Raw genomic sequence first — 15693 nt, forward strand, 5'->3', positions numbered from 1 at the left:
AAATACCAGGAGTCTAGGGCCTGTGGGGTGTGGTACGGTGGAAGGCAGACAAATAGCGAGGGGAAGGGTGGGCGAATGGGTGGCCATGCTCAATGTCCAGAGATGAACACAGAGCCAGTAACTTGAGGGCAGGGGTGGGGTTGGGAGAGATGGGGAGGGGGGTGGAAGAATGGATGGGTTAACACAGATCCAGTGCACTCTTCTTACCATCTGACCTGCTGAACCCCTTTGTAGACAGATAATGGACAAAGATCATTCTAAAGTCATATACAAGGGAAGGCTGGTTGAAGGGGGCTCATGCCCGTCATGCTAGCTACTCAGGAGGCTGAGATCTGAGGATCACAGTTCAAAGCCAGCCTGGGCAGGAAAGTCTGTGAGACGCTTATCTCCAATGAACCACCTGAAAACTGGAAGTGGCGCTGTGACTCAAGTGGTAGAGCGCTCGCCTTGAGCTGAAGAGCTGAGGGACAGCGCCCAGGCCCAGAGTTGGATGAATGTGTAGATCTCAGACCCAGGGCTCGGCGCCTGCCCGCCAGTGCTGGCCCAGCACCTCTGCTCTCATGGTGAAGATGGTGACCGGAGCTACTCAGCTGGGAGAGGGGTTCCCGGACCCCCGAGCCTTGATCATCTTACAAAACCTGCCTGCTTCTACTCCACTGGCTTCCCTGTCCACCTCTCTTTCTCCTCTTCACTCTCTGCCTGCCCTTCCAGCCTTGCCCTTCCCTGTCCCCTTGGAGACCGGACGTTCCCCAGGGTGAGACTTTCTCAGCCCACCTGAGCTGTGCCTCAGTTTCCCTTGCTATCTAAGTGTGAACACTCCACATAAGAGTTGGAATCTTTTCTGCCACAAGTGGTTGATGGAAACACTGCTATTTTTTTTTTTAAAGAATAGCCATTGTCTTACAAGATGCTAATTTAATCAAGCCAAGTCTTGTTATAAGAATTGTTTTTCTGGGAGGCATGGTTCAGGTGGTAGAGCACCAGCTGAGTAAGAACTGTTTTTCCAGGCTGGGAAGGTGGCTCAGTGGTAGAGCGCTTGCCTTGCATGCCTGAGGCCCTGGGTTCGATTCCTCAGCACCACATAAGCAAAAAGAAAAAAGCCGGAAGTGGCGCTGTGGCTCTAATGGTAGAGCGCTAGCCTTGAGCTGAAGAGCTGAGGGACAGCGCCCAGGCCCAGGGTTCAGGCCCCACGACCAGACCTCCCCCACCCAAAAAAAAAAGAAACAGAAATAGGCCAGGCACACCTGACTCAGGCCTATCATCCTAGCTCCTCAGGAGGCTGAGATCTAAGGATCGCAGTTCAAAGCCAACCAGGGCAGAAAAACCCATCAGACTCTTATTTCCAATTTACCAGCAAAAAGCCAGAAGTGGCGGTGTGGCTCAGGTGGAACAGTGTTAGCTTTGAGCAAAAAAAGCTCAGAGACAGAGCTCAGGCACTGAGTTCAAGCACCAGCTCTGGTGTGTGCGTGGATGCGTGCATGCGCACATCCACACACAAAGCTGGAATAGATCAGAGTTTAAAGAGTCGGAAAATCAGCCCTTGAATCTTGGCTCCTTCACGAGTCTGTCTGCCCTTGGCCTGGCCCGGGCCTTGGGCTCTCCGATTATTCTGCCCTTTATTGGCAAGTGCCGACAGGCACAGGAGAAGCCGAGCCGTCTTTCCTGCCGCCCAGCCCCACACAGCTGCGCCACGGGTTATGGAAGGAATGACGAGGCCCAGGAAGCAGCATTTCTGGGAACTGGGTGGAAAAGAGAAGAGCAGGAGACTGAGCCGGTGGTGGAAAGCGCGTCTACTGATGGAGCTGTCGAGGCTGGACTCTGGGTCTCTTCACCCTCAGGAGTGACCTGAGCTGAGTTTCTTTGAATGATCTGACCTTCCTCCCGTCATCCTCACTATTATTTGGTTCAAAAATGGGAGTGGGTGAGGGCTGGCTTTGAACCGCAATCTTTAGATCTCAGCCTCCCGAGTAGCTGGGATGACAGGCGTGCGCCATAGATGCTCAGCCCAAGAGACGCTTGTTTCCAACAAACTAGCAAAAAGCCCGAAGTAGAGCTGTGCTCGAGTGGTAGAGTGTCAGCTTTGAGTGAAAAATCTAAGGGAGGGTGTGAGGATAATCAAAAAGCAAAGGTTCTATGTAGGATGCACACACATACATGTGGACATATGCACCTGCCATGGCTCCTCTTTGTGTTTGTGTGTGTCTGTCCATGTCCATGTGCCTGTCCTGGGGTTTGAACTCATGGCTTGGGTGCTGTCCTTTAGCCTTTTTGCTTAAGGCTGGCATTCTACCTACCCCTTGAACCACACCTCCACGTCCAGCTTTTTGCTGCTTCATTGAACCTAAGAGTCTCTCAGACTTGTCTGCCCAGGCTGGCTTTGAACCACCCTCCTCAGATCTCAGCCTCTCGAGGAGTTTGACAGGCGTGAGCCACTGGTGTCTGCCTCCTGTTGGATTTAGGGAGACCCAGGCAAAATAAAATGCGTGAGAGTCCTGGAGTTGCTGGGGTTGGAGAATTGTGGCTGGTCCGCAGCAACCAGGATGTGGGGCGAGGCTGGAGGTTTTCTGTACCCACTGTCCACGTGGACCCACGTCTCAGTGTCACTTGCTCAGCTCATCCGGATGAGGTGCCACAGACATGAAATTGCCACCGGCATGGCCGGGAGGGACAAGAGCGAGCGACGCGAGCGCTGCTGCCCTCCCCGCCATCGCCACCAGCAAGTTCAGGGTGTGGAGCAGGAGAGTGAGTTTATCACATTGTTCCTGTTTCCACAGGGCCCAGTAGCAGTGATCTCAGAACACATCGGCATCGCTCCTGTGAACCTGGCACCATCAATCCACAGTATTTAAGATGAAGCCTTTGCACAAGCAAAGCAGAAAGACCCTACAGCCTTTCCTCTTGTAATGAAAGAAACTTGAGCCCAGCCATGAGTGACTCACACCTGTCATCCTAGCTACTCAGGAGGCTGAGCTCTGAGGATCACGGTTCAAAGCCAGCCCAGGCAGGAAAGGCCATGAGACTCTCATCTCCAATAAACCACCAGAAAACCAGAAGTGGTGCTGTGGCTCAAAGTGGTAGAGCGCTTGCCTTGAGCAACAAGAGCTCAGGAAAGTGCCTAGGCCCTGAGTTCAAGCCCCATGACTGATCCAAAATAAATACTTAGAAAGTGTTCTTCCCCAATTCCCCAACAATCCTCCAAATTGATAAGACTTTACTAATGAGTTGCTAAGCTAAAAGAGACTGTTCCTAAACCATCGTTAATAAAATAACAGATGGCTGGGCATCAGCTCAGGCCGATGTCTGCCAAGCTACTCAGGAGGTTGGGATCTGAGGAGCATGGTTCAAAGCCAGCCTCGGCAGCAAGGCCCATGAGACTCTCATCTCTAATGAGCCAGCAAAAAGCTGGAAATGGTTCTGTGGCTCAAGTGGTAGAGTGCCAGCTGTAAGCACAAAAGCTCTGGGACAGCGGCCAGGCCTTGAGTTCAAGCTCCAGGACTGGCACAAACTCCCTTCCCCAAACCCCAAAGAACAAAACGAGTTTGCCACACTGGAGCAAGTTTTGGGTTCTCTTCTCTTTCAGGAGATGGCAGTCAGAAAGTTCTGAGCTAGAAGAAGTTCTCAAAACATATATGTGGAAAATATTACAGGAGTATGGCAAGCACTTAATAAAAATAAAACTGTAATGCTATTTGGGGAAATTTTGTAATATTTCTATTATGTTATGTTAGATTTTGTATTTGATTTCCTTTCTTATTCTACCAGTTTTTTTGTTTGTTTGCTTGTTTTGCTTTGCCAGTACTGGGATCGAGTGTTAACCCTTAGCTTCTCCACTCAAGGCTGGCATTCTATTGAACCCCAGCTCCATTTCCGGCTTTTTGCTGGTTCATTGGAGGTGGGGTCTCTCTTCTCTCTCTCTCTCTCTCTCTCTCTCTCTCTCTCTCTCTCTCTTTCTCCTATCCCTTCTTTCTTTCCTTCCCAGTCCTGGGGCTTGAACTCAGGGCCTGGGCACTGTACCTGAGCTTCTTCAGCTCAAGGCTGGCACTCTACCACTTGAGCCACAGCGCCACTTCTGGCTTTTTCTGTGTATGTGGTACTGAGGAATCAAACCCAGGGCTTCATGCATGCTAGGTAAGCGCTCTACCACTAAGCCACCTTCCCAGCCCCTGGAGGTGGAGGCTTAAGGACTCTTGCCTGGGTTGACCTCCTACTGCTGTTTTTTGGAGCTCAGCCTCCGTGCTACCAGTGCTAGGCTCAATTAAAAAACAATGTTGAGCTGGGCGCTGGTGGCTCACACGTGTCATCCTAGCTACTCAGGAGGCTGAGATCTGAGGATTGCGGTTCAAAGCCAGGCCAGGCAGGAAAGGCCATGAAATTCTTATCTCCAATGAACCACCAGAAAACTGGAAGTGGTGCTGTGGCTCAAGTGGTAGAGCTCTTGCCTTGAGCTGAAGAGCTGAGGGACAGCACCCAGGCCTAGAGTTCAAGGTGCATGACCGTCAGCAACAATCCTATGTTGATATTATGTTATAGATATAATTTGCTTACGGTGTAGGCTCTCCTCTCTATCTGCAGCTGTGTCCCCTTTATTTCTAGGGACTTATTAGTGTGTTTTCCTTCTTCTTAGCGTCAGCAGTTCCAACCATATCTTCATTTTATCAATTGACTCAACTTTTCAGTTTATTCACTTTATTTCTCTCTCTGGTATTTTATTGTGCTTTCTCAGCTTCTTGGGTTGACTACTGGAGTCTTCGTGTTGCAATAATTCAATTCACTCTGGAATGTAAGCTCTGCAAAGATAGCTTTCCCTCCTTTTGAGTCCAGCAGTGCTGGGTGTATAATGGAACCTAATACTTGCAGAGCTGAGCGCTGGTGGCTCACGCCTGTCATCCTGGGAACTCAGGAGGCTGAGCTTTGAGGACTGTGGTTAGAAGCCAGCCTGAACAAGACAGTCTGTGAAACTCCTTTTTTTGTTGTCATTGTTGTTGGTCTTGGGGCTTGAACTCTGAGCCTGGGCGCTGTCCCTCAACTCTTCAGCTCAAGGCTAGCACTTTACACGTGAGCCACAGCACCACATCTGGTTTTCTGATGGTTTATTGGTGTTAAGAGTCTCATGGACTTTCCTGCCCAGGCTGGCTTTGAACCATGATCCTCAGACTCAGCTGCCTGAGTATCTAGGATGACAGGCGTGAGCCACTGGCGCCCAGTTCCATGAGACTTATCTCCACTAAACTATAACTGCAAAAAACCCCCCAAAAACCCAGAAATGGAGCTATGGGTCAAGTGGTAGAGTGCCAGACTTGAGCAATAAAGCCCAGGCCCTGAGTTCAAGCCCTAGGACTGGCAAAAAAAAGAAAGAAAGAAAGAAAGAAAGAAAATACCTGTGGATCAGACAGTAAGTTATTGACTTCCTGGTGTTTAACATTCACTCAGCTTGAGAGACTCTTCAGACTTGGCTGTAAAATATTCTGATGGTGAATAATTTCAGACACTTTGTATTTTCATTTGTTATATGAATTGGAGCTACTTAAAGGAATGTGCAAAATTTGTAAGTAACAACTAGTGGTGAAGGCAGTATTTCTGTGTGTGTGTGTGTGTGTGTGTGTGTGTGTGTGCACCAGTACTGGGGCTTAAACCCTGGGCCTTGCTCTCTGGCAGGACATTTGGCATTTTCACTCATGGCTGGTGCTCTACCACCTGAGCCATGCCTCCAGTCTGCTTTTTGGCTGTTTAATTGGAAGCAAGAGTCTCAAGGATCTGTCTGCCTGAGCTGGCTTTGAAGCACAGTCCTCAGATTTCAGCCTCCCGAGCAGGTACCGGGGGATGGGCGGGAGCCACTGGTGCGGCCAGATGTTCCTATTTTTTTCTCTCCTGTCACTGGAGCAAGGCGGGTGATTTAATTTTGTCGCTGGTACTTGGGCTTGAACCTGGGACCTCATACCCTCACCTGGCTTCTTCACTCAAGGTCGGCGCTCCCGCTCCCGCCGTATCTGTTAAGTGGAGGTAGAGTTGGGCCTCTAACCACGATCCTCAGGTCTCAGCCTCCGGGGTTGCAGGCGTGAGCGCGGGTGTCCGGCGCTCCGGCGGCGCCAGCACCGGCCAGGCTGTGGGAGCGCGGCCACGCGTGTGCGTGCGTGTGCGTGTGCGCACCCGCGTGTGGCCCGCCGGGGAAGGGCAGGGCCGCCACCCCCGGCCTGCGGGGACCCGCGTGGGGCGGCCCGGTGTCCCCTCCCCGGCGCGGCCGGCCACGCGGGGCGGACCCGCACCAACAGCGATCTGTCCCGCAGGCCCCGGGAAGGTTCTGGAAGCCTCCTCCTGGGCCCGCAGCTCCCATGGTGCCTCCTGTCGGGGGTGCACCCCGGACGGCCCGACCGCGCGCACACGCGTGACCACGCGCGCACGACCACACACAGCCAACCACGCACGCGCACACGCGTGACCACATGCACCAAGGCACACGCGGCCACACCAATCCCGCATGCACGCACACGTTCTGACTGCGTGCACACACGCGCACGCGCACATGTGAACGCGTGAGAACAACCACAGGCACACGTGACTACGCGTGCACTGACCATGCGTGCGCACACGCGTGCACCCGTGAGTGAGCGCCTCTGCGAGCGCGTGCACAAATGTGACCTGAGGCGGATGTGCGTGCACGCACACACACGATCACACGTGCGCACCGGCTATACACGCAGTCACACGCACACACGCGCAAAGGTGCGGCTGCAGGATGCCTTGCTTGCGCGGGATGACGTGCTCGCGCAGTCACGCGTACACGTGACGGCCCACCCTGACACGTGCACCTGTGTGATGGCGGGAGCGGGAGTGTGGCGGCGCTGCTCCCCTCCCACCCGACAGGGGGCTCCGGGGAGGGGGGGCGGGGCGGGGCAGGGGCGGGGCTCGCCGGGCCTGGGGCGGGGCGTGGAGCAGCGGGGCGTGGCTCGCCGGGCCTGGGGCGTGGCGTGGAGCAGCGGGGGCGTGGCTCGCCGGGCCTGGGGCGGGGCGTGGAACAGCGGGGCGTGGCTCGCCGGGCCTGGGGCGGGGCGTGGAACAGCGGGGCGTGGCTCGCCGGGCCTGGGGCGGGGCGTGGAGCAGCGGGGCGGGGCGTGGAGCAGCGGGGCGAGGCGTGGAGCAGCGGGGCGTGGCTCGCCGGGTCTGGGGCGGGGCGTGGAGCAGCGGGGGCGTGGCTCGCCGGGCCTGGGGCGGGGCGTGGAGCAGCGGGGCGGGGCTCGCCGGGCCTGGGGCGGGGCGTGGAGCAGCGGGGCGTGGCTCGCCGGGTCTGGGGCGGGGCGTGGAGCAGCGGGGCGGGGCTCGCCGGGCCTGGGGCGGGGCGTGGAGCAGCGGGGCGGGGCGTGGAGCAGCGGGGCGGGGCTCGCCGGGCCTGGGGCGGGGCGTGGAACAGCGGGGCGTGGCTCGCCGGGTCTGGGGCGGGGCGTGGAGCAGCGGGGCGGGGCTCGCCGGGCCTGGGGAGGACCGGCGGGCCGGCCAGGGTGCTGGGGAGCTGGGGAGCGGCAGGGATGGGGAGTGGAGGGGGGCGGGCAGGATTCCTGGGCTCGGCAGGGGGGAGCAGGACCGAGGTGAAGGCGCTGGGCAGCCTGGACGGCTAGCGGCCTCGGCGATCGCGGTGCACAGGGGACCCGGAGGCGAGATGGACCCTGGGCCCCACCGTGTGCCCCAGCCCGGGGGGGGGGGCGCCCTGCGGCCACCCAGCCCCGCGGCCCCCTCCCGGAGCGGGGCCGCACCCCATCCTCTCCTGGGGAAATTCAGGACCCCCGGCCCCTGGGGAATCCGAGGCCCGCTCCTTCCAGAATCTGACCCTGCTCTTCCGTGTCCATGGCAGGGGGCTCAGGGGCGGAGGGTCGGGGTTCAGGGGCTCCCCGCCTTTCTCCCCCCCCCCCACTGGCGTCTGGGGCATCCTGTACCCCGCAGCCCAAGGGGGCGGGAGGGCCCGTACTGTACTCACCTGGAGAACTTCACGGTCTTCAAAACCCTGCACAAGCGCCCCTGCTCCCAGAACGTGTGTGTGGCTCCCCCTGTTGTCCAGTTAACAGAAACGTCATTTTTGGCAACTTTCTCGCGTGCTGGCCTCGAACCTCCACCCTTCACACGTAGCCCACAGTCTGGCAGTGGTCACTGAACTTGTTGGTAGCCGCAGATGCTGTGGGGGTGTGGGGTGACTGGTCCAGGCCCACAGCCCGGCTGTGAACAGGATTCAGATCTAAGAAATCATCGCTCGGTGCAGGTGGCTCACGCCTGTAATCCCACTACAAGGGAGGCTGAAATCGGAAGGATTGTAGTGCAAGGCCAGCCCAGTGGAAAAATCCACGACACTCCGTGTCAATGGAAGCAGGTGGGCATGGGAAGCCAAAAGTAGGTAAACTGAGGCTTACGTGTGTACTCAAGCAGGAAGTGAGACTATTTCAAAAAAGTCTGTGCGGAAAAAAAGAAAAAAAACAAAGTCTGTGCGACTCTTCTCTCCAATAAAGCATCAGAAAACCAGAAGTGGCGCTGTGGCTCAAGTGGTAGAGTGCTTAGCCTTGAGCTGAAGAGCTGAGGGACAGCGCCCAGGCCCAGAGTTCAAGCCCCACGACCAACCCAAAAAAAAAAAAATCAGCAAAAACCAGCCTCATGGCAAAAAAAAAAAAGTGCACATTTTCCTCCTAATTAAACCAAGAGCAGGCTCCGGCTGCGAGGACGCCCCGCCCACGCCATTAATGAGCAGTTATTACAATCAGAAACCAATTTCTCTCAATGAAAATGTTTCCACAAAAGTAATTTAATGGCTTTCCCCCAAACGAGGTCCATCCAGCCGGGGACTCCGGCCTGGTGTGGCCTCTGGGCCAGCGGAGGCCAGGGTGGGCAGAGGAGGGGGGGGACGGCTGAGCTGACATCCTGCTCCCCACTGCTGCCTCCTTCTTCTTCCTCTCTTAATCCCCCCCTCTCAAAGACAGAGTGGGGATGGGGCAGGCCTGGATTCAGGGCTCTGCACTCTGACACTGCTGCCTATGGCCTTGGGCAGGGGACACAGGATGGTCAGTGACAGGTGGGTGGGGGGCGTCTGTGTGGGGAGGGAGGACAGGGTGTGTGTGTATGGGGGGGGGGCAGGACGGCCAGTGGCAGGCTTTTTCAAATGCCTCCAGGAGGGGACAGGGGAGCAGAGAAACTGTCTATCAAAAGCTCCAAGCAGACCAAGTGTTGTAGCTCATGCTTGTAATCCTAGCTACTCAGGAGGCTGAGCTCTGAGGATTGTGGTTTGAAGTCTGTGAGAGTGTCATCTCCAAGAAACGACCCCGAAGCCCAAAGTGGCGCTGTGGTTCAAGTGAACAGAAGAGCTCAGGCCCGGAGTTCAAGCCCCAGGAATGACATAAAAACAAAGAGGGACTGGGCAGGACACCCGGATGTGAGGGATGGCCATTTCTGGCTGGTGACCCGGGAGTCAGCTGTTTTCTCCGGGTGTTGCCTGCCACAGACTTGGTGCCTATATCAGAAAAGGGTTCAAACACCGCGTGGTGTGCGCCGGGATGCTGGTGTGTGTGTGTGTTCCCACGTCTGGGAAGATGGAGGCCAGAGCTTCCTCCAGACCTGCCCATCCACTGGTGTCTTACATGCCTTGAAGACTTCTAGGAGCCTTCATATCTTGGGCTTTTCATCTGGGTGGTATTTTCATGGAAGCAGTTTTTCTCGGTGATTTACTTTTCTCACTTTCTTTCTCCACGGGCCAGGGTTTGCCCTTGTATGGTGTGCATTCTTTCCTTTCAGGATGTCTAGAAAATGCTCTGGGCAAGAGATAAAGCACGCATGGACGTGGTGTTTATTCTAGTTCTTAAGGCTTCTTTTTTTTTCCCCCTTTCCTTTGTACAAGATGTTTGTTGGATGCGTTTGAATTTGTATTGGCTTTATAATATGCAGAATAATTATTTTCCAGTGAATCAATTCCCCTTCCCCCCCCCCCCCCCCCCCCCGTAAGCCCTGGGGCTTGAACTCAGGGCCTGAACACTGTCCCTGAGCTCTTCAGCTCAAGGTAAGCGCTCTACCACTTGAGCCACGGCGCCACTTGCAGTTTTCATGTGGTTCATTGTAGAGAAGAGTCCCATGGACTTTCCTGCCCGGGCTGGTTTTGAACCTCGATTCTCGGATCTCAGCCTCCTGAGCAGCAGGATGACAGGCGGCTCCCTCCTAGCTTTTGTGCTCAATGCTGGTCCTCTGCCACTCGAACCACACCTTCACTTTCAGCTTTTTGCCAGCTAGCTGGAGATGGGCTTTCGGATCTATCTGGCTGGTGGATCTGAGCTCTCCTGAGGGACTGGGCATTGCCTCCTGGCTCAAGGCTAGCGCTCTACCACTTGAACCACAGCGCCATTCCGGCTTTTCTCTGTGTGGTGCTGAGGCCTCGAACCCAGGGCCTCATGGATGCTAGGCGAGCCCGTGGCCGGCCGGCGCGGGGCTGCGCTGGGCCGCTGCCCTCCGAGTCCACACATTCCCTCCTTCCGTCGTGCAGGCCCCGGCCTCGGCCTCCGGTCCCCACCGCGGGGGCTGCGGGCCTCGGCTGCGGGCGCTCGTGTGCGCATGCGCTCGTCTCGCGTGCCTACATGCCCGCGCAGGCGCACGTACGCTCCCACGCCTGTGTGCTCGTGCGCCTGCGTGTGCGCCTGCGCCCGTGTGCTCGCGTGCTGAGCGGGACCCGGAGCCCGCCGCCGCCCCGCGGGTGCTGCGGCCGGGAAGGGCCCGGGCGGGGAGGCGCCGCGGGTGGCCCCGTGGCCCGCGCACCGCCCGAGGCCGAACCTGGTGTGGGTGGGGCGGGGCCGCCTGGAGGGCCCGGGCCCGGGCACTGAGCTCTCGCTCCAGGTCCGCGCCTTCTCTGTGGTGTGCATTGCGGGCGTCGGAGCCCGCCCAGGCCGCGCGGCTACAGCCGCCCGACGCCAGGGGGCGCCGCCACGCCGCAGGACCGCGGGCCGCCAGGGGGCGCCGCCATGCCGCAGGACCGCGGGCCGCCAGCCCGCCAGGGGGCGCCGCCACGCCGCAGGACCGCGGGCCGCCCGGCAGCCAGGGGGCGCCGCCACGCCGCAGGCCCGCGGGCCGCCAGCCCGCCAGGGGGCGCCGCCACGCCGCAGGCCCGCGGGCCGCCCGGCAGCCAGGGGGCGCTGCTTCGCCGCGGCTGGGCGTGGGGCGCGCGGGGCGGCGCCGCTGGTCCCCAGGCTGGGGCTGGGCGCGGAGTCGGGAAAGGAGGCGTGAGAGCGGCCGTGGTGTTATGAAAGTGGGTTTATTTACAGGGTAAGGCAGCCGCAGAGCGCGAGCGCCCGGGCGCGCGCCGGGCGGAATCCACAGGTCTCCAGGCGGGGAGGGGTGCGCGCGCCCGGGCATGCATGCGCGCGCAGCCGCCCCGCGCTGACGGCGCCGCGGGCCTTCCCCGCGGGAGGAACATTCATAGCAAAATATAGAGCTCTGGTTCTGCTAGAAAAACTCCGCTCCGATTCCCTGAAACTCCCTCCGTTCAGAAGCCAACAAAGCCCCCGCGGGGCCGGAAACCCTGCCTCCCCCGCGCCCTCGTCATCACCACCACCATCACCGCCGTCCTCCTCCTCCTCCTCCATCACCACCGTCGGGTTTTCTTCTGGGGATCACAACGGATTCGTCTTTGGTTTCATCTGGGGTCTCGCCCTGGGGCCTGGGCCCCGTCTCCGGAGTGGGGCGCTGTCGTGCGCATGGACCGTGGGCTTTGGGGCGTGGAGCCAGGGCGCCCCGGCCTGGGGGTCCCCGAACCTTCTCCAGACACCCCCGGGAGGCCTCGTGGAGATGCGGGGCCGGGGCCGCGTGGACGCCTGGCCCCGGGCGAGCGGGCCCCGGCCCTCCGCGCATGCGCACTGCGCTGCCCACGCCACGGGCGACCGAGGTCGGCAGGGCGGGGCCGTCCACGCTGAGGACACCCGGAACCCAACGGACAGGAGCTCTCCACCGGAAGACAGGCGCTGGAGGTGACGTCAGGAACCTTAAAAGTGCACTGCTGGTTGCAATCGCGCGCCGCGCGCAGACGCGCTTGGATATATTTCTCTATACATCTGACCTGTATAAATACACCGCGGCGGGCCCTCCGCGAGGCGTGCGGCCCGGGAGCCGCCGTGGGCGTCCGCGCGCGTTTGTGGCGCACAGGTGAGGGTTGGATCCACGGCGTAACTGGACAGGAAACAAACAGGGAAGAACGGAAGGCACGGAGACCGGCCCGGGCGGCAGCGCCCGCGAGCCGGGGGCGGGGAGGGCGCGGCGGCACCGCGCGCGCGGACGGCCGGGCCGAGGCCTCCTTCCTGAGAGCCCCGCCGCTCTTCTTGCATAGGGCGCCCACGCCACTCAACAACAACAACATCACAATACATTCTTTCTTCTTCTGTGCCAGGACCGGGGCTTGAACTCGGGTCCCGGACAGCGTCCTTGAGCTTTTGGGCTCTAGGCTGGCGCTCTAGCCCATTGAGCCACGCTCCACTCATGGCTTTTTGGCGGTTAATTTAAGAGTCTCATGGACTTTTCTGCCGGCGCCGGCTTTGAACCGCGATCCTCGGAGCTCAGCCTCCGGAGGAGGGCGTGGCAGGGCGTGGGCCGCCGCCGCTCTTGATCCTCTCCGCGAAGCCCAGGAAAAGGTGTTACAGGAGAAATGTCCAGGCCTCGATGCGGCTCGAGGAGCGCGACGCGGCCACGCCCGGCTTAGAGGAAGGGGCGGGTCGTGGGGGGGGGGGGACGGGGCAGGGGTCCCCACGGGCCCGAGCCGGCCCTCCTCCCGGTGTGCACGCGCGCCGTGCTCACGCACACAGGGCTCGAGTGGCTCCAGGCTGAAGTAAACAGAAGACTCGCAGTTTTGAACTCGCGTGGCGCGTGCGGGGAGGGCCGGCCCCGCGTGCCGGGTGAGGACGCGACACGATCACGGTGGCACGCAGCCGGGGACGAGCTCGTGCAGGCGTGGCACGGGCCTGCCCCTGGGGGGCTGAACGAGGCCCGAGGCCGTGGACGAGGCCGTCCCTGCGTGACTTCCGAGAGAAGAGCGAGGCGTGGGTACCCGCTCTCCTCGGCCCCGCGGCGGGGACGAGGCCTGGGGCCGCCTGCTCACCGTACCCCGCACGCCAGACAAGGGGTGGCGACCCGCCCTCTTCCTCCCACTGGCGGAGCCCAGCGTGGGCCCCGGACCCGAGCTGCGGGTGGGTGTGCGGGCGGCGGTCCCAGCACGCAGCCGGACGTGGAGGCCAGCCGCGTGGACAGTTGTTACAGCCTGCAGCCGTGGGGGCGCGGGCCGGAGCTCCCGGGCCGGCCGGGCCCTGCAGGGCGCTCGTGCGCGTGGGGCGGGCGCGTCACGGCTGCTGCAGGATTTTCGCGATGCCGCCCAGCGAGTCGGCCGTGGCGAAGGCCAGGTACTGCGCGCACAGCCAGTCCTCCAGGCCCACGGCGCCGCCGGGCTCCACGGACTTCTCGGCGAACTTGATCATGAGCAGCGTCCGCTTGACGTCCAGCCAGTTCTGGAGCAGCGCGGCGCGCGGCGCGGGGCCGGGGGCGGCGGCCAGCGCGTGGCGCAGGTCCTCGCGGGGCCCCCACAGCAGGCACTGCAGCACGCCGCGCGCCTCGGCCATGCGCAGCCGCTCGGCGGGGTTGGGGTGCAGCAGGCAGCCTGCCAGCTGCTGCAGGCCGCGCGAGTAGGCCGAGCGCAGCGGGATGCGCGGCAGGTCGGCGCGCGTGTAGTCGCGCGCGCGCAGCGCGGGGTGCTGCGCGAAGGGGTTGGGCAGGTGCAGCATCTCGTACACCAGGATGCCCGTCTGGAACTCGTCGCACTTGCGGTACTGGGTGCCGGGCAGGACCTCGGGGGCCAGGCGCGCCTGGTCCCGCAGGGCCTCGGGGTCCAGCGCGTGGCTCTTCTGCTTGGCCTGCGAGAAGTTGCTCACGAGGAGCCGCGCGGGGCCGGGCGCGGCGGGGCCCGCGGGCACCAGCAGCAGGTTCTCCAGCCGCAGGTCGCAGTGCGTGACGTGGTGCGGCTTGAGGTGCTCCAGGCCCGCGCACAGCTGCAGCAGCAGCAGACACACCTGGCGCTCGTACGCGTCCGGGCACGCGCCGTGCCGGCCCAGCGAGTCCCGCACGAAGTCGGCCACGGTGAGCTGCGGCACCTCGCGCGTGATCACCACCACGTGGCTCCTCTGCGGTGCGGCGCGGCGCTCGGGGGCGGGGTCCGGGCCCGGCGCGGGGTCCGCCGGGTCGGCCTCGGCGCCCGCCCCGCCCTCGCCCAGGCCCGGGTCCGCCGGGTCCGCCGGCTCGGCCGGGTCCTCCCACGGGAGCAGGCGCGCCGGCACCTCGGCCAGGAAGTGGCCGCAGTCCTGCTGGATGTTGAAGTGCACGGCCAGGCTCTGGCGCACCGCCAGGCTGTGGTAGTACTGCTGCGACTCCTTGGCCTTGCTCCTGCAGATCTGAAAGACAAAAGCAACGGAAGCCTATCATATATATTTCTTGCCGGTCCTGGGGCTTGAACTAAGGCCTGGGTGCTGTCACTTAGTTTCTCACACACAAGGCTGGCTTGCCACCAACTGAGCCAACTCCAGCTTTTTGCTGGTTCACTGGAGATAAGAGTCTCACAGACTTTTTTTTCCCCCAGGCTGGTTCTGAACTGCGATCCTCAGATGGCAGCCTCCCTGTGTGGCTGAGATTACAGGCATGAGCTCCGGTGCCCGGATCACATTTCATGGAGCAAACTTCTGTCTAGAAACAGATGTCCCCAGGCTGAGTTCAAGTTCAAACATTTATCTTTTAGGAAATATTATCTTTGGAAATATCTGAAAGTCTCAGCTCATACAGTATAATATATAATCCTATATGCTCACCAATCACCAATTCTTTCTATAAGTACTGCTGGCAGTATTTCACACTCTGGCATCATCAGCTATTAAAATGCTACACTGGCCATAATTTAGCTGCACAGGAGTCAGACCTGGCACACAGCACAGTTAACCTCATTGGCTATTTAAGTAATTTGCAGTATTGCACTGCCCGCTGGAGTGGGCGTTCAGGGCCCTCCTCAGTCTTCGGCTGAGTGAGATGGAGAGTTAGAAGCCCAGCCAGCACATCGCGAGAGGACGCACACCCAGGACTTCAGGTGCTGAGATTTAGCCTCGCCAACAACTTCATATGCCCTGGCCATGTTCACTGAATTTCTCTGAGCCTCATTCTCCAGATTCAAAGCATACCGAATCCTGGAGTAATTCCTAATAAAGGAATATGGAGGAATAGGGAGGCCAGGAATGGTGGTGCAGTGTGTAATCCCAGCCCTCGGGAGGCAGAGACAGGAGCATCCTAAGACTCCGGGTCAGCCTGAGCTACGCAGCAGGCCAGTCTCAACAACAACAGATAAGCAATACCGCCAGGACGAACTCCCAAAGCAAGCCGGCTAACAGCCTGAGGCCCTACCCCAGGTCAGAGAAGGAGAGATGAGGTGGGCAAAATGCACAGGCCAGTGCTTCTCTATGCTATGAGGCCAGACAATTCACAGATGTTGAAAATGATGCAACTGTATATGCTCTACACACACACACACACACACACACACACACACAGCCTGGCACCGGTGGCTCATGCCTGTAATCCTAGCCCCGGCAGGAAAGTCCATGAGATTCTTATCTCCAGTAAACCACCAGAAAACCGCAAGTGGTGCTGTGGCTCAAGTGGTAGAGT

General features: G+C 59.8%; 1 protein-coding gene across 1 annotated transcript in view; it reads right to left on the reverse strand.

Annotated features, from left to right (window-relative positions):
* Positions 1-13205: 13205 nt before the first annotated feature.
* Positions 13206-15693, reverse strand: part of Peak1 (pseudopodium enriched atypical kinase 1) — a 227590-nt gene continuing 225102 nt past the window's right edge. Inside the window, exon 6 of the mRNA XM_042697775.1 lies at positions 13206-14435. Coding sequence (XP_042553709.1) covers positions 13335-14435 — 1101 coding nt within the window. The 3' untranslated portion in view covers positions 13206-13334. The remainder of the gene's footprint in view (positions 14436-15693) is intronic.

The sequence above is a fragment of the Dipodomys spectabilis genome, unplaced genomic scaffold (genome assembly GCF_019054845.1).
Source record: "Dipodomys spectabilis isolate Male_0828 unplaced genomic scaffold, ASM1905484v1 ptg000228l, whole genome shotgun sequence".
NCBI classification, from domain to species: domain Eukaryota; kingdom Metazoa; phylum Chordata; class Mammalia; order Rodentia; family Heteromyidae; genus Dipodomys; species Dipodomys spectabilis.